This window comes from Hirundo rustica, chromosome Z (assembly GCF_015227805.2).
Source record: "Hirundo rustica isolate bHirRus1 chromosome Z, bHirRus1.pri.v3, whole genome shotgun sequence".
In the NCBI taxonomy this organism is placed as follows: domain Eukaryota; kingdom Metazoa; phylum Chordata; class Aves; order Passeriformes; family Hirundinidae; genus Hirundo; species Hirundo rustica.
In genome coordinates, this window is record NC_053488.1 from 4,469,728 (window position 1) to 4,489,069 (window position 19,342).

At 35.3% G+C, this 19,342-nt stretch overlaps 1 protein-coding gene across 2 annotated transcripts in view; it reads left to right on the forward strand.

Annotated features, from left to right (window-relative positions):
- Nucleotides 1-19,342, forward strand: part of FCHO2 (FCH and mu domain containing endocytic adaptor 2) — an 84,151-nt gene that overhangs the window by 18,158 nt on the left and 46,651 nt on the right. For both annotated transcript variants that reach the window (XM_058424044.1, XM_040089663.2), the window contains exons 6-8: nt 2,467-2,571; nt 4,469-4,567; nt 5,566-5,662. In XM_058424044.1, the coding sequence (XP_058280027.1) occupies nt 2,467-2,571; nt 4,469-4,567; nt 5,566-5,662 (301 nt within the window). The remainder of the gene's footprint in view (nt 1-2,466; nt 2,572-4,468; nt 4,568-5,565; nt 5,663-19,342) is intronic.

Genomic DNA, 19,342 nt, shown 5'->3' on the forward strand with positions numbered 1-19,342 from the left:
AGGGAAGGCTTTTTAAGATGTAGCATTATCCTCGTTCATTTGGAAACAAAAAAATGTTCAGTATGACAGATTTCTATATGAGAAGGGAGAAAGAGGAAGCATTATAGGAGGAGGGTAATTTTTTACTGTTTTATGCATCTTCCTTAGATATAATTATGTCATAATCAAATGATCTGCAAGTACTTAAAATATATTTCCAGTGGGTGCAGGTAATTGATACTTCAGTTATGCCTCTATTCAAATTTGCACTTGCAATTTCATAAACAGAGTGACTAAAGATTGTATTAGTTTATTTTTTCTTTGGTAGAAAATAGAGGTATTACTTTCGTGCAACATGAAACCTATTTACTGGCAAAATCACAGGTTAATTGCTTTCTCAGAAAGCAAGGGATCTGCACCAGTATACTAAGAGTTTATCACAAAGCCAAATGTTTGGAGAGATACTTTATTGAAAGAATCTAAGGGTATCTAAGATATCTCAGATATCTTCTCAATATCTGAGACCTTGCAAGTCTCATTGCAGCTGGAAGTTGGTATTAATTTGCGTAATGATTTCCTGTTGTTCTCCGACATGTAAACGTCTCTATTTATAGTGACTTAACAAAAAATAGTAGACTGATCTTTATTCTTTCACGTACTGCAAATCTAGTCACACACTGTAAATCTGGTAAATACAGTTCTAGCAACTGCTGTACCTGAGAATAGTCACATCTTATTTTCAGAAGAGATTACTAGTTAATTATAGAGTGTCCATGTGTTTTATAATTTTTTCTGGCCTGCTGAGTACTTTAATTGCTCTTCAATGTGCAATACTAGTATTCTCCTCATAATTAAACATCATGGGAGATGGAGAATGTTTTTGTTTTGTCAAACTCCCTTGCACATAGGGTTCAATCAAAAATGTTTTTATCAAAAAACCACTCCCATTTTTGCATCTTTTAGCTTGACATTTCCTTCCTTTTCAGTGATTAAATTTGGAATCAACTTCAAAGCAATCTCAATTTTAAAAGCAAGATTTCTTGGAGCATGTATTTTCAGCATAGTAAATGGCAGTTGGGAAACATGATAGGTCTGTGTGCTTCTCAGTGATTCTCCTTTGTAAATGTGTAAGAGTGAGAATCATGGAGTAAAATTCAGGATAATAAACTGATAGGTTTGATACAACTTTTCTGAATAATCCATATTCTTGTTACATAAATATTTTTATGTTCTATTATGCTGAGCTTAGAAGACTTTGTGACTAAGATTTGCTTAGGCTTTCTTCGTAACTGGATAAATAACTAGCTTTGGTTCCTATTCCTTTGAAGTTCTAATGGAATACTGTTACTCATGATTATCTGTTACTTTTCTCTTGGACATTGTGGAATCTCTCTCTCTTGCCAGAGGGTATCTTTGTATTAATTAATTTGAAATTATAGGTAGCAGTCAGCTTTCCAAATCATTGTAAGCCAAAAATAGTTTCTGTTAGACAGATGAAATTTATTTGAAAGGAATAGGAAGGCTACTCAGGACTAGAGCAAATAGAAAATATACAATTCTCTTTTAACAATTCAGTAACAATTTTGTGTTACAACTGATGGGAAACTTCAGAAAGATAGTAAGCATGTTGGATAAAGAAGCTAGGAAAGAAAATGTGTTCAGGATGATTTTCATTGGCATTTAACTTGGAAATAGATTTTCAAATGTTTGAAAGACTTAATCTCATTCATCATGCCGTAAACTTTGAAAATAACCTTTTCTCTACTACAATCAATCACTTCATTCAGTTTTGTTCTCCATGTAATACTGAGATTTTGCTGTATTTTGTTTTTTGTTTTACTTAACTCCCAGAAGGTAGATTTTGGGTTATTAGCAACAAACAATGAAAAGAAAAGTGTAAATCTCCAAAGGACTATTCATATATCACTGACCTGCCTAAATCTGACCTTCACTATATTCTGCACTAGCTTCACTTTGCAATATCTGTTAATCCACTGATGTAACTCATATACTTTTGAGTTTCTTTCTTCATTTCTAAGGAACTTCACCATCATGTTTTGGTTTTTTTACTATTGATTCTTTCAGAATTGCACTTAAAACTGTTTGCTCTGTATTCTAACCCTTCTTTTTTCCTATTTTGCTGTTGCAAATAAAAACTTGTTAATATTTGACAAGAGCTAAAGGGTTATCTTCAGCAATAAAAATTTTATTCCAAGATAAGTTTATAATAAATATTTTTATAACATTTTCATTGCTTATAAGGGGAAGGGATTTAATTGAGTTAATTTGTTATACTTGTATGTGATTTATGTGTAGTAAAATGTCTAATTGCTATTATCTGAAATATTTGGTTGAAATTTTATTATGACACTTTGCTGTTTTGGTGTGCCCCTGGATAATTTTTAGAGATTATCCTAGGCTTTCTTGTAATAGTGATTTTAAAACCTGTATGTGTGACATTTGACATAATTTTGTATTGATCTATAGGCAGCAGTTAAATCTAAAAAAGCAACAGATACCTATAAACTGTATGTGGAGAAGTATGCTGCATTTAAATCTGATTTTGAACTGAAAATGACAGAAACGGCACAGGTAAGTGTTGCATTAAATGAGTTACCTTTGAAGTTGGTTAATGTTGGTCTATTAAATTTCTGGAGCCATCTGAAAATATAGATTTCAAAAAACTAATGCTTTTGGAAATGGATTTGTTTGAAAGGTAAACATGAACCATGTATGTTGTGATATCCCTTGAATGACACAGTGGTACGCTGGCACTCTAGAAGACATTTTGAAGGAATTTTTGGAAGAAAGCAAAATGAACTTTTGGATGTATTGTATATGCATTGTGTTTATGTGGAAAATCCTCTGAATTGCTGGGCACCCTGTCCTCATTCATAAGAATTTTAATATTGGGGTCCATTGTGGCTTTTCATTATGATTCCATCAAAATATTTAAGTTACAATTTGTTAAAATGTCTACCCAGGATTTACCTGAGGTTATGAAAAGTTGTTACAGCTGTTTAAGTTTCTCGGGATTTTTAAAAGACTGTATTCTGGAAGATTTCTGGTTTTCTGTATAAATGCATATGCCATTTCTTGCTACTTTTTAACCCACATTTGGATAAATGTCCTTAGTTCCTTAACTGTAGCTTTCCTTTTACTTAGATTTTAAATTTTCACTTAATATTATAATGGACGCTTGTAAACTTTCCACGTCTGTCCATATTGGAAATGAAAATTGTCATTCTGCCAATTAAAGCTGCATGTGTGGAATTCATTTTAAGTATAATGGTGTAGCTGCATACGCAGTTGATTGCACAATTGCTACTTTAAAGATGATGTGACAGGAAAAATAACATCCATTAATATATGGAAGCACACCCTGTATTATCTTAATTCAGCATATATTTCACTTGAAAATGTGCTGATTAGTTCTGAAAATTAAACTATGAGGCACTATGAAAAACTATGTATTTTCATTTTTTCCAGTGCAAAATCAGTTGGTTTAGCTTAAATCTGTCTTGCAGTGTCCAGTAAAAGAAGTAAAATCATAGGGTAGGCTACAGAGGATGACCATATCTTCTGTAATTAAGAGGAAGGCTGCTGAAGAAAAAGAAAATTGTTTTAATCTCCCTGTGATGTCATGAATATAGAGATGAATATAGAGGTACATAAGTATGGCAGGAGATTGAGGGTCTAAGAAGCTGGAGATATATGTCTTGCATGTATGGGGTCGTGTTTGTGAATCAGAGTAGCAGGAGGTGCGAGACTGGGATCTTCACAGAACCCTGTGCAAATTGGAGAGAGGATTAAGTGGTGCACCAAAGTTTGGACACACTTGAAAGGGCAGTTATAGAAATAGGCAGAGAACTAGGAAACAGCAGAAGTAAACAAGGTTTTCAAGACTTTTAACACTGACTGTTGGGGAGGATGAGAACATTTTTAATTCTGATTTTTGGCCAGGAAGGGACCATTGAAAACTTTAGAAGTGATTTTAAAATGGCTGTTAGCTGACAGCTTGGGTAAAAAGGAGCAAACGTAAAAATTATGTATGATGAGTTTAAAGATCAAACAAATAACATTTAAAGAAGCGAAGAATATAGATTTAACAGGAGAAAGAGTGTGTATGTTTACAAGAGTGTTCTAAAAAGGAAGTGCAAAACAGATCCAGAAATAAGATTTATTTGTTTGGATGAAAAAACAAGACTCTTCAGTAATGGAGAAAAGAGAAAATTTGAACACCTTCTAAAGATACTTCATTTTGATAGAAATAGATCAGATTTTTTTGAAGAGTTAGATTAAAGTTAAAAAAGTAAGGTAAAAAAGTTCAGTAATGATTCTGAAAAGATAGCTTACTTTCTAAAGTGCATTATTTCGTAATTAGAAATTAGACTTATGTTCTTTTTTCATATTAGTGTATTTGTTTACATTTAATATTCTGTTTCAGGAAATATTTTCATTATTATTAATTGCTCATATTTATTTGCAGAAATTTCAAGACATAGAAGAAATGCACCTTCTTCGTATGAAAGAGATTATACAGTCATTGTCAAATACTGTAAAAGAAATTCATTTACAAATAGGAGAGGTATTTTAATACTATATTTGGATCATGCTTTATGTTTTTCCTAAACTATTAAATGGAATAGTTCTTACTTTGTGAAATCCAACATAAGCTCAGATTCCCATGGCTTCCTGTTACATTTTCCAGTTGAATGTCACAAAATTTACAGAAGACTAGATAAATTTTGTCTTCACAGAAAACAAAATATTGGGACAGTTTGAAGAATTTGAAAGTTGAAGAATTTTTAGTGTATTTCTAAATTCTGCTTCTTGGACATTAATTTAGCACTCATTTGAGACAGAATTTGGATGCTACTTTTAAAATTAGAACTACGAATGGTAGCGCTCTGAGAAGCTCCCAAATATTTTATTCTGTTGGATTTTATGAGCAAAAGGTATTTAGTAACAGAAGCTTTTGTAATATCTTTTGTCTAGATGGAAGTTGTTTTAATTAATAATCTTTTAAGCAGTTCTTAATTTTTTGATTTTTGAAATGTGACTTTTTTTGCTTACACATTAGTATTAATGTTTTCTGCTAATAAGTGATCATCACAAGTGTTGTGCTGTTTATTTCTAAAGTATATACACATCCTGCCTTGTTGAAAAAGCTATTAACCACATGTTGTTAGACCAAAACTATTAAAACAGTTAATGCTTTTTACTCAAGCAGGTGGGAGTTGTGATAATACAGTAGTAACTGTTCACACCCTAAACTGGTGCTAGCTAAACAAACTGCTTGTCTTCCTGACATTATAGTGGGATATATTGCTGACAAATTCAGAAAATTATTTATACACAAATTGTTTAACATGGAAGAAATAGAAGTAAAACCTAGACATCTAATTTTATTTTTTGTCTGTATTGTACCCACACTCCCATGTATTACAACTAAGAGAAGGGTTTCCTACATAAAATATCTGTTGATTTCTCTAAGTCGTGTAATGTATTTTAAAGGGAAAGGTTTTGAACCTTAACTATGGCAAAAGCTAGTTTTTAAAGTTAATTGCTTTTTTTTTTTTTAAGGTGCATGAAGAGTTTATTAATAACATGACAAACACTACAGTTGAGAGTTTAATACAGAAATTTGCTGAATCAAAAGGAACTGGAAAGGAAAGACCTGGTAAGAGATTAACACAATAGGAAACGTTAGCTTTAAAACTGGAAATTTCCATTCCTAATGAAAGGTCAAACCCATATTTGTAAATGTTCTGTATTTTTAACATTTGTTCAATTTCTTAGTATTCATTAACTTTGATATTAAATGATTCATAGAAATTGATAATGCAAAATTCATTATGTGCATGTAGTATTTGTGTTCATAATGCTTGTTAGTTTATAGGTCTGTATTACTAAACTATGCTGTTTCCTGGATCATCAGGGAAATTGGTCAAGAAGCTGTAGTTCCTTGTACAAACTATGTGTTGTCTACTATGTGTTTCCTGTACAAACCATGTTTCTGCATAAATTGTATTTCAGAACTTTATTCAGTATAAACATATTCAGAGCAGATGTCTATAAAGCTGCTTATTGAACTATTGGAGCAGTTGCATTAGTTTGTTCAGCCTATGATCATTTTCATAAATAAGCAATATCTATTTCTTTATAAAATGTACTTTAATATACAATAATGTGTATTGCTTCTTTAGTAAGAAGCAAATTGAATAGTACTTTCTGAAGATACTGCTGGTTGGGCGCGGTAAGACTTTCCTGGCATAAAAAGGCATTCTCACGGTACTGCTTATATAGTGTCACTATAATATTGCATGAATATGCAGTCACTAGGTGTGTAAATACAGGAATTAGTAGTAGAGTTTCCATCAGTGCTGGGAGTCCTCACTAGCATCTCTGTCTTCTAGTAGAGGCAAACAAAGATGGTTTTTTTCCAGAGCAAGAATGTACATTTCAGAGTAGGTAATGAAAAGGTATAATAAATTGTTAAATATTATTAGGTATCTTGCAATGTGTCTGTGAGGTGTTTTTAACATAACGTTATTTCATATTCTTTCTGTGATCCTCTAATGCTGATATCCAAGTGGGCTGAGGTAAGATGACATATGGAACGATTTTTGAAAGTTTCCTGTGTATTTACCAGTTTTTCAGCAAAAAAGAAAATGTGTAAACTTCAGGGTAATTAAGTTCAGATGGTCTGAAACAGGACAAAGACGCGTGACAGCTTGGTGTTCAGACCTCTTTGATTAGATGTAGCCAAGATGTTGTGGCTAGGAATCTCCATCTTGCATTTAAGGTTCTGACAGCCTGGATTACAAAGACCCTTGCTAATTTGTCCTAGAACGCTGTGCATTTTGAGTCATCCATGCTGTTAGTGTGGGTTTTACCAGACAATACTGATACTTTAAGAAAAGTAATACTTCACTTTTTAATTTTATGGAGAAATTGCATGCATTTTATACTTGCTGCTTTACAGTTCTTCAAATCCCATCTGTGCTCTCTGGGGCCAAAAAAACCTTCTTCATATGTATTCTGAGAAAGTTAAGCAAAGTATTTTAAGGAACAATAGCACATTTAGTGTGTGAATGTATGCACCTTGGAAATTTACAGTATTAAATTATTGTATTGATATCAACTTTATAAAGCAGTCATGGTGCAGGGAGAAAGCACAGCCAAATTCAGCAGCAAAAGAATACAAATTCGTAAGAAGTTTTGAAGTGTTCAAGACTAGTAACACAGACCACTAATGACATTAATTATGCTTACTGCTTCTAATGTATTTATTTTATTAGTTTAGAATCATAAAACTTTGACAGTTAGAAAGATCTGGAAGGCAGAGTGAGGTGTCAGGCTTCTAAGAATGAAAAGGAAACATCCACTGTTTAGGACTGCTTTTTCTTGATTAAATTCCCACTTTTTTGCATCCATGAACTGTTCACAGTGAATAGATGTTTTAATTCATGGAGCAAATGTTCAAAGTCTGTGGGATGTATTTATTAATTAGGCTAAAGAAGGAGATGGCTCCTCAGAAAAATCTAAATATTCAATGTAAAAAATGATACTGACTTGGCTTAAAAAACAGATGCACAAAACCCAAAAACTGTCTTCTGGATGTCACTGTTGGTTCTGACCTAAATCTGTTTAAAGGCAATACTCTAAAATTCCCCAGGCCTATTTAGGCCTTCTTTCATCTGTATTATTTGTGGATTACTATGATAAGTGAGATGGTGGCTACTTTCAGATAAAATAAACTGAAAAGGCAATGTATAACAAAGTGTTTTAGTTTATTTCAGTAAATTCTAGCTATTTATAGTTCTTCACAGCAGAGGTCACTTGCTTTTATCTATAGCTGTAAAAATAAGAATGAATCTGAAATGAAGTAGTGATGAGGGCTGTTTTATTATGGAGAAATACAAACTATTTGCAGTAAGGTTTATTGCGTTTCTGAAATGTATCTCTCCAGTGATGTCTGTTTTATCAGGTTATGTGGGCTCCCTCTGGTGGCTAATTTCTGTCACCTGGCGTCATCATGTACAAGGGCATCTAGAATTCAAGTTTTCCTTGTACAAATAACAGGTTTTCTTTCAAACAGGAATGCTTTCAGAGAGGTTTTTAATTCAGTCAGGAAATTCTTTACAATGGCTATTTTTGCACAACTGCCTAAATGACTTACCTAGTCAGCTTTATAACCAGCTTCTCACTGAATTTGTTTTAATTTTTCTTTATTCAATCGGTTTAGAATTTAGAGGTTTTAATAACACAGTATTTGAAGAAGTAATAATTTTTGTTTTCTGACTTGGATGCATCTTAAAAAAAAACCAAAACAAAGACTAAACCACTTACATCAAGTTGCAAATCTTTAATTTTAACTGAAAAGAAAGTCACTTAGTGTAAAACACTGAAAAATAAAGCTGGAAGGTCCAGTAAGGCTTCAGATCAGAATTTAATTTGTTCCCTGAACTGCCTCTAACATCCAGAGGAGCCAGGATGCGGTCAAGGATGCTCCATGTGATTCTCATGAGGTTCAGCAAGACCAAGTGCTGGTGATGGGTCAGACCCGCCCCTGGTATCAACACAGGCTGGGGATGAAGAGATCAGAGCAGCCCTGCCCAGAATGGGGGTGCTGCAGGGTGAGAGCTGGACATGACCCAGCCATGGGCACTCCCAGCCCAGAGAGCCAAACGTGTCCTGGGCTGCATCCAGAGCAGTGTGGGCAGCAGGGCCAGGGAGGGGATTCTGCCCCTCTGCTCTGCTCTGCTGAGACTCCACCTGCAGAGCTGCATCAGCTCTGGGCCCCCAGCACAGGGAGGACATGGAACTGTTGGGATGGTCCAGAGGAGGGACACTGAGTTTATTAAAACAGCTCTCCTATGAGGACAGGTTGAGAGAGTTGAGGCTGTACAGCCTGAAGAACAGTACACACCAGGAAGAGCTGATTGTGGCCTTCCAGTACTTAAAACAGCCTTTTAGGAAAGGATGGGACAAGAAAATAGAACCTGTAGTGATATGGCAAGGAGTAATATTTTTAAACTAAAAGAGAGTAAATTCAGACTAGATATAAGTAAGGCTTTTTTTATGATGAGGGTGGTGAAACACTGGAACAGTTTGCCCAAAGAAGTGGTAATTTTCCCATCCATTGAACCATTCATGGTTGTGTTTGACAGGCCTCTGAGCAACATAATGTTGTCAAAGATGTCTCTGCTTGCTGCAGCAGGGTTAGACTAAATGAGCATTAAAGGTCCCTTCCAACGCAAAACATTCTAGGATTCCATGATATATTCCAGTTGTTACTTTTAACAGCAGATTTGATATCATCAGTTGGAAGATGCTTTAGTCATATGGTCCTGCAATGTTCATCAAAACTTGCCCACTTCTGATTGAGTGGTTTCCTGTCTGTTATAGTGTGTTGCTATTCCACTGTTTCCATTATTGCTATTTCCAATTCCTTGGAAAATTAATTTATTGTATGGCAAAAAATATCTGGTTTTCTTCTAAAGTATATTTCAATCAATAAGGGAAGTGATACCAGAGTAATCTTATTCCAGATTAATACTGTATCAATGAGGTCTAGCTCTAGATACTTAATCTTCTATTAATCTATTAAAAAAGGGGTTTGTTCTAGTGTGCAATGTTGGTGCACAAGACATAGAAGCTGCGAAGTTATTTATTATGCTAAAAAGCTTATGTTCTTTTTATATTTTATACCTGAAATTGTCAGTTTAATATCAAATGTCTTTTAAGAGGTTAGTGGACGCCTATATATCTGTAGTTGGTAATGGGTAATTTTTCATTTTAGTTACTGAATTACCATGTCTTCTTCTCATATAGGGGGAGCTAAATGCGTGTGTTTGTTCCTGTGTTAATTTTTGCCCACTATGTGGTTCGCTCAGAAGGCTCCATCCACCCTGGCCTTGAACACTTTGAGTGATGGGGCAACCACAGCCTCTCTGGGCAACCCATTCCAGCACCCTCACAGTAATGAATTTCATTCTAGTATTTCACCTAAACCTGTCCTCCTGCTTGTTAAGGTCATTCCATCCTTCCTATCCCTACATGCCCTTGTGAAAGGGCCCTCTCCATCTTTTCTTGTAGGCCCACTGTAAGTATTGGAATGTGCTCTAAGCTCTCTCTGGAACTTTTTCTTCTTCAGGCTGAACAATCCCAGCTCCCTCAGCTTTTCCTTATAGGACCAGGGCTTCAGATCCTCACATTAATATAGTGGCCCTCTTCTGGAGTCAATTCAGCAGGGTAGCATCTTGTGTTGGGGATCCCAGAGCTGGATGCAGTACTGCACGTGGGGTGTCAGCTGAGTGGAGCAGAGGGACAGAATCTCCTCTTGTCCGGCTACCCACGCTTCTTTGGATGCAGCTCAGGATATAATTGGCTTTCTAGGATGTGAGTGCCGTGGCTGGGTCACAGTAAGCTGCTTGTCCATGAACACCACCACATCATTCTTTCAGAAGGCTGCTCTCAACCCATTCTCTGCCCAGCCTGCATTTGTGCTTGTGATTACCCTGACCCAGGATCTCACAGTTGGCCTTTTTGAATTTCTAGAAGTTTGCAGAGGCCCATCTCTTGGGCCTGTTCTATCTCCCTCTGGATGGCATTTCCTCTTTCTAGTGTGTCTGCCATGGCACACAGCGTGGTATCGTTGGCAAACTTGCTGAGGGTGCTCCCAGCTGTCCATATTATTGACAGAGATGTTAGACAGCACCAGTCCCAGTACTGTCCCCTGAGGAAGCACCACTTGTCACTGCTTTCCACTTGGACATGGAGCTTTTCATGGCAACTCTTTGAGTGCAATCATCCAGCCAATTCTTTATCCACCAAGTGGTCCATCTGTCAGTTATGTGTCGCTCCAGTTTACAGACCAAGATATCATGCAAAACACTGTCAAATGCTTTGCAGAAGTCCAGGTAGATAACATCAGCTGATCTTCCCTTATCCACCAGTGATGTAATCCTACTGTAGAAGGCCTTTGTGTTCATTAATTTCTTGTGATATCATTGTTAGTGGTTGTTGGTAGTTTGTTCCTTTATTTTTGCCTTTCTTCCTTAAAAAATATTACAGATGAAATCAAGAATTTTATTGTAATGCAGATTAAAAAATGGAAAGCCATAATCTTTGTTTGCTCCCTAGTTCTCACAAAACACAATGATGTGCAGATGACAATTACCACGTATTTAGTGTGAGAGAGGTGCTGGGTCATTTTCAGCTGTAGTAGTTTTTTTTAGAAGTATTGATTTTGTGCTAGCTTGATCCATGTTTCACAATCTGTGAGGCCATGAAAACTTCCTGTCTCCTTTCATTATCCATTCAATAAATTTGAACTTTTTACAGGACCTAAAAGAGGTTTGCATTTTCAAAGAAATTGAACATTGGTGCCTGTGGTTCATCTACTCTTTTGATTAAATTATAACAGTATTTTGCAATGTTTATTGTCAGCAGCTGCTGTTGGTCAGCCATTACTGGCTCTTTGCACTTATAAAACAACAAGAGCACTTTCTGTTGCTCTTGTTTTAGATATTAGAAATATTGTATGAATTTTTTTAATAAACTGGTGCGTCTATAGATAACAAGATTCACAAAGGACAGATGTAATATTCCTATTCTGTTTCTTCCCTCCACCAAATGAAAAAATTGACAGTTTGGCCAGTAATCAGTAATGCTGATTTAAAAAAAAAGTGTGGTCTGTTGGTTTTTGAGGCTGTTGAAAACCTGTTTTACTTTATTTGCCCATGCAGGTGAAATAGTCTCAAGGCTCCTAGTAACTCCAGTCATGGAAAAGAGTAAGGTCATGCATGTCAAATGGAGACATAATTTCAAAATTACCAAAAAAATCCTGAGTTACCTTCTCAAAATGTTATTAAGTATACTAAGTTGATACATTTTTCAGTGAGTTAGGACTGAATCAGGATTACTACTTTTTTGCAAGGTAGCTCATACAAGAAAAAAAAAAAATCTGGCATCTTTCCTAGTGTGCTGGTGATCCTTTTCTCTTCTGAGGTAACACATTTGGGAGCTCTGCCTGTTAGCAGAGACCATGAAGCATTAAAGCTTCAACTTTAATAAATATCTGAACCCCAAATTTTACCTAGCTTTTAATTCAACTGATTTCTGATTCTGTGAACTCAACTGAATTATTGATTATTTGATTAGAATAACCTTTCATGTGGCTGTTGACAATGACATTAGTTGAAAATTTGGTGTGATTTTATCACATGCTTTTAGGCCTTTTGTAAATGCCTATTGTGAGTGTTTTAGTCCTAAATGTCCATGAAAAGTACTGCTTATGTGTTTTTTCCAAAGCAAATGAAAGACTGTCAAAATGAGCTGCACCACAGCTGAAAGGTAGTACTGATAAGTGTTAATACTGTGTTAATAGTGTGTTGTGTTAAACTGCGTGTTTGGTATCTAATGAGGAAATGCACCAAATGAACCAAGATTAAGCAGTGAGGAGAAAAAGAGGGTTAAGAATAAATGTATTACACCTAAAATTTTTTATAAACAAGTTAATACTTTCCCAGAGTTTGAGGGGCCAAACAAGGGCAGCCGAGTATTGAAGCTTGCTTTGATTAAAGCTTACTCACATTTTACATGGTTCAATAATGAACTCTGCTTTGAAAGACTTTGAACAGTGGTGGGTGTGGTGGGTTTTTTTTTTCCATGGGTTTGTTTGATAACATAGTCGTTTACAGCACATATAAAAATATTTTCCTAAGACACTAAGCATGTTACAAAGTAGATGGAAATAAACACTGAAAATGGTTAATACTGACTTTTGAACAGCTCTGCAGGATATCTTTGAGCGTCTTTTCCACAGGGAAGGGTAACAAAGCAAGTGTTTATTTTATGTTCTTATAAATTACTTTATTTGTATTTTCTTTAAATACTGTGAATACTTTAGTGCTGCTGATGCTTGTGGTTAAATGCACAAATAGCTTGGAGTGTCACAATTTCCCAAGACTCTTCCCACATATAGTTCTACACAGAAGGCTGACAGAGGAATGAACTTAGTTTATCAACACTGACAGTGTCCAAGGGATTCAGCAAAGTATACTTTGTAAAGGAGGGCAGATTACTGTATTTCAGAAGTTAATGGAAGAAATTAAGTGCGAATATTTTTGAGGATATTTGTGAGAAGCTGGGCTTGAGGCAGATAGAAAAGTCTTTAAGAGTCTTACGCTGTAGAGCTGTTTTCAATGTACAAGCTGAAAAGCTGTACCAACAAATATATCTTAATTGCTGTCCTAGATGTCTGTTTTATTTTGCCTGCATAAAGTCTGTCCTTTCAACTAAGTCCAAAGCTTCTATGGGTTTCTAGTCTGATCTGCCAGCATAGATTTTTAATAATTACATATGTCTGAATTGTAAACTTGTTTTAGAATGGAATTTATTGATTTTTAATGGTCCAGAGAGTTATAAAGGAGCAAGTTTTATTGAAAAAAATACTTGAATGCAAGTGGAAGAATCATAGCATTGATAAAAATTTCTAAGACAACATCAGTAGACGTAACAGGGCAAAAGCTAGATTGTGAATGATCTGGAACACTCAGCAAGATAAATTACTGTTGGGTGTACTCAAATTTTCTTCCTGCAGGCAAACAAATCAGTTGCAGCATGACATTTAAGAGTTTTTTGGGACTGCAGGAGAAAAACAATGTCCATTTCAATAACTTAAATAGGAAGAATAAATTAAGTAGGAGATTGTCATCAGAAAATGCAGTCAGATGTATGATGGATTCTACTATGACCAGAAAAATTGAACAGCTTTAAAACACCTAAAAATGGAAAAAAATTTACTTCATCAGCATAAAACAAATCTCAGTATAAGACCTGTAGTTTACTTATATAAAATCATCACCTTATATGTAATTAATATTTAGGAAAGGTTTGATATTGAACTTATTTATTTGGGGTATATTTTTCTTTTAAGGCAGGAAATGTTCTTTGTTTTCTAATGGAAAAAAAATCTTTTTGTCTAAAAATTCTTGATACTATAAAATATATTACCCTATATTTGCTCCGTAGGGTTGCATTAAGCATCTCAACCTCTGATGATTTCATGGGCTTAAGTTCAGAACTTCAGTAAGAAACCGTATCTCTCTTTGTTCAGAGGGAGAATGTGTGACTGCTGAAAAAGATGTGATTCTCTGAAGCTGTCTTTGAATATGGGGGCTATACCTTGACATATTTACAGTGTCTAGTGTTCCAGAATCTTAGCTGAATCTTCTTAAAAGTGCATGTGTCTGTGCATTTCTTTTATCACTGCATGGTCTATCTTCATCATGCACCATGTAGACAGGCAGAGCTATTTACTTGCATTTATTGACTAAAATTATGCAGTTGCTTAGTACTTTTTCCACACCTCTCCTGCAATTTTCACAAGACTGGTACTTTCTACACAATTTGATGGAAAAGGAGAGTGTAGAAATGAGGAGGTTGCTAGAGAAAGAAGAAGCATCCAAACTGCTACTCATTTGGAGTAAGCAGACAGCTGAGTATGTATTTGTATGTATTGTGTTTGTTGGTCTGCCATTTAACTTGTGAATATTTGAAACCAGCCATATCTCACATCCTGTTGTTTATGCAGTCAGAAAGAAACTATGGAGTGAAGCTGAAGCAAAAGCAGGAGTAGAAAAGTACAAGAAAAGGGGTTGTAATGCTCTGCAGATTGGTGTGTTAGCTGGAATTTTATTTTGTTGCTCACAGACCTCACACTTTCATAGATCATAGCTGAAAATTGCAGTGGTTGTTGTCATACTCAGGTGCTGCAGCCTAGATGGATCTCTACATTGAATCATTGCTTTTGGTACATGTTTCCAGTCTCTTTTGAAAATTCTTGTGTTATCAGGGCAATGAAAAATACTTTGTAACTGATGTTTGCCACATTTTTTTTATTTTTAGAGAAAAAAAAATCTAGTCTTTCCTTCTGATGATAAACTTCTTAATCGGTAATAAATACTTCAAGGCTACTCAGATTATGATCCTTTTCTGCTTTGTTTTTGCTCCGTAAACCACTTAGAAATAGTGCTGCCTGTGTATAATGTAGTCACTGTATTCACACAGTTTGTACTCAGAGTACCAGAAAAGCTTGAGACTGATAATGTTTCCTTTGAACTGGAGAACTGAGTGCAGGGCTGGAAGCCTAGTAACAGAATCAGGGTTGAAATTGATTGATTGCTTAGATGCTCTCTTCATATGTTAATTTCTTCATCTGAAAAAATTCTTTCCAAGGCAGTGCTACATATATTGCTACTGATAGTTGTCATTGTTTCTGATGCCACTATCACCTCTACTTTTCCTTTTTTTTCATTGATAGAATAAAATTAGTGTGCCATAGTTTGTTTGTTTGTTTGTTTTTAAGGAAGATGCGGTGAAGCATTCAACATCTCTAGAGGCTATGTATCAACTAGGTTGATATATCATTCTGAGAATGTAACAAAGAGTAGTCAGAAATTCAGTGATTGGTGTGGTGGAACTGTATTTATTGAATTAGATTAAAGGATAAGGTTGTACCTTACTTTACTTTATTTTACCTATTATTTCAGTGTTTTCCCTCAGACTGACCTGTTAGCAGGCCAGTTTTATTTTTGTCCCTTATCCTCTTTTTGGCAAAGAAGAGCTGACTAAAGACATAAATTAAGATTTGCTTGTAGCAGTTTGGTACTAGCATTATAGCTGTGTCACATGTATGAAATTTAGCTCAAAGAAAACAGCGACTCATTTTTTCTGTGCATTCCTCCAAATAAGATATGCTTTAATTTGCCTTTTTTCCCCTTCTTTTTATAAAATATAGAATAAGAAGTCCTTTTCTAGAAAAAAAATCCTATTATTTTTAAAAATAATTTCTCATGTATGGACACACAGTAAAAATGGGAAGTTAGTATTAGAAACACTAATGACAAAATATATTAGGGCTTTCTGGCTTCTGAATTTGAAAGTTTGGTATTTTTTGCTAAACATGTCACAGGATCAGATGATAGCAAGAAAAAGATTGCTTATATGTTTGTGTACATACAAAATTGACCTTTGTGATGCAGCTTGACATCTAAACACTAAAAGCAGTCATTTGTTTTGACAGCAGAATTAATTGAGGCTAAAACAGTCGAAATTCCACTTGTATCAAGCTGTTCATTAGGAACTGCTGTCTGGCTTTAGTGCTGTCAGAAAAATAACCTGTTCTGCTATGATTAAATAGCAGAATGATGGTCGGTCCACTGAATTTGAGAGAGAGGTTGAATAAACTTTCTACTGCGGAAACAATTCAGAAGTGACACACTGCAAGGGGGGGTCAGAATATGCATTGATATCCAGCTGAGCTGTCAACTGGCACTGAGCCAGGCACGCAAAGCTTTGCCATTTGAAGCAGCATGTGAAGCATATGCAGTTTAAAAAAATTGTCCTCCTTTCATGCATGGTTTACACTCAGAGACAAACTTTTATTTTTGTTGAAAACAAGAATATGGTTTGTTATTGTATTTGTAACTATTTTTGCTTGAAACAGATATGTTAATGTTTATATGTATGCATGCATGTGTGTAAACTGATTCCTCAGGTTGCAGGGAAAGGCAGTTTTGGAGGATGTTCTGAGCATCTGAGTGTTTCCAGTTACATGCAGTTAATACCAATATAATGTTTCTTTCTGTCATGCATGCTCCCTTGAGCTAGAAAGGAGACAGTTTTCAAAAGCAGATGCAAATGTAAAGCAAGCAGTTCTTACTTGATTTGTTGACTTCTTGATTTAACTTTTTAGCTCTGTGGGATTTTCCAGTTCATTGATATACTTACTGGGGGCACTTTTTCAGGGTATGACACAATATTATGTTTTCGTTACTAGTAATATTGGTTGACTTTAGCATTTGATTTGTTTATTTAAGAGTCCAAACAGTAAAATCTCTTTTTTCCCCTCGACTGAGGAAAGTGCAAATTATTTTGTTGTTTTGGCATTAGCAAAACATTCTCCCAACGTCTCCTTCGCCCCTCGCAGAGATTTTATGTTACAAGTTATACACACAGACTGGAAAACCTGTATCTAGGATTTTGTGGAGAGAGATTTTGTCTTCCTTTTTTAAGTAGCAGCTATAAAATAGTGGTTATGAAGATAGTTTCTGCAGTTGCCTTGAATATACTCTGAAAGTACTGTTCCCATAGATGTGAGCTAAATATGTAGGAAATTCTGTAATATCATCTACAGTGCCATTACATCATCTTCATTTGTCTGTCAATAAGAACATTATCTCCTTAATGCTAGCTAAATACTCTGCCTTTAATGGCATGAAAGCTGACATACTAACATGCCACTTGTAACAAGGGAAACGTCACATGTAGTTACTGAACATGTGTAGTCCAGGATATGCATCCTGAGATGCAGACTCACTCACTGGCGCTTAATTTATGCAAGTGTCACTTCTTTTAAAGTATGAGGGTAACTAAAATAAAAATTATCCGTTTATACAAATTACTTCTTCTGTGCATTTATACAAATTACTCCAGCAAACCAAAGCTGCCTTTTTTTTTTTTTTTTTAAGAGCCGAAGAACTGACCCAATCCTGGTGTAATTGCTTTAGTCTCCTGTCAATTAGCAGCTGTCTGTCTCTCTGTTTGTGAAACCGTACTCCATTTGCCTTTTCTTCTTGTCCTTATTTGTCCCATCTGGTAGAATACTGTGAACATTCAAAAACTCAGTGCAGCTTGCAGTGGTGCTTACTGAGAATTTTTATGTACAGTTAAAGGAGCTAACTGATTTTTGATGCCTGCTTTTTTTGTAGAATGCTACATTTCTCATTAATTCTCATTTCTCCAGATAGCTAGGTATATATTCTTAAGTGACTGAAATCCCACTAGATACTCATGTCTCTTTCTGTTACAAAGGCAGAAAGAATTTTAAAATTGAAATAATTCATTGTACAAAAGAATTTTAAAATTTCATTTATACACTACATTTATTAATTTTTTTCTATTCTGTGTGTTCACAGTATCAAATACATGCCAGACAATGTAGAGGTATTTGACATGTTAAAGCCAGCATATGAATTAATTTAGCAGCAGGCAGAGTAAACTTTTGAAAGTTGCAACAGAACATTAAATCAGAGACCTTTGCAAGGATTGGACTAGATCTCAGCTATAACTTTTTATTTACTCCGAAAAATGTCTTTAAATGTCTTTTTGATTTTTTTAAAGTACTGCTGTAGAATTTGTTTTTGTGTTAATATGAATGCTTGAGAATAGGCTTCAATCTCAATTTAAATTCATCTCAATTGTCTTGTTATGACAAAAAGAGTGAAGGAAATTTCAGTGCTTTGATTTTGGTACTGCCAAATAGCAACGTTATCAGCATTATCACCTGCTCTGCAGTATGGCAACATTTAGATGGTTCTTTCAGTGCCTTAGGCTACCATGTGGCATGGAATCTAGAGGCTGCTTCATGGAATTACTTCAGTCCCCAACATCAGCACTACTTCTTAAACGCAAAACAACTGCTTTTCTATGAATGTTGCAATGGACAGTGAATCTTTACTTGCATCAAAAATTTTAGCCATTGCAATCATCCAGATTTTGAGCCAAAGTCCTTGTTGGTGTTAAGCCTTTGTCTACACTACAATCATTGGGGAAAAGTCTGTTCTAAAAGCTTTTTGCCTCATAGAGGTAATGCATCCACCTTAAGAACACCTTTGTAGTTGTTACAGAAGTTATTGAGATACTAGGATGTAAGTTTGCAGGTTTTGCCTTCTCTTTGTATATTACATTTGTCTGGCAATCTCCATTAATGCCATTCCACTGGTAGTTCTTGACTGTAGCAACTACTGACTTCTTGACTTCTGACTAAGGAATTAGAAAGATAGAACTTAAGGTGTTGCAGAGGAGAAAGCTTTCTGAGTTGGGATTTTTTTAGATGTTTGGGGGATTTTTTTGCAGTGCTAGTAAAGCTGCTTTTTTTCCCATGTTTTACACAGACAGTGAGCAATGTTGGAAAAGTTCTTAAGGAATGATCTGAATTCCTTATTGACACTACGCTCCCATAATAGTATGCGTGCCCAAGGCCTTCTGGCTGACTAGGAGACTGCAGCTGGTTCTAGCAGAGGACAGTGTGGTGAAAACACAAAATTCTGGCTGGGCAACCATATTATCACCTCTTTGGACTTGAAGACATCTGCCTGCAGGAGACTCAAGCTGTTATGCAGGCTACTGAAAGCTTCTCACACCTATCCTGTTTTCTAGATTAGTACACTACAGTGTGCCACAGGAAATGTCTGTTTCTGAAAGGTTACTTTGATTTAAAAATACTGTGCCCAAGGCAAAATATGGTACTCTTTATGCAGATATATAGTAAGCAGAAGTGTTGGGAGGT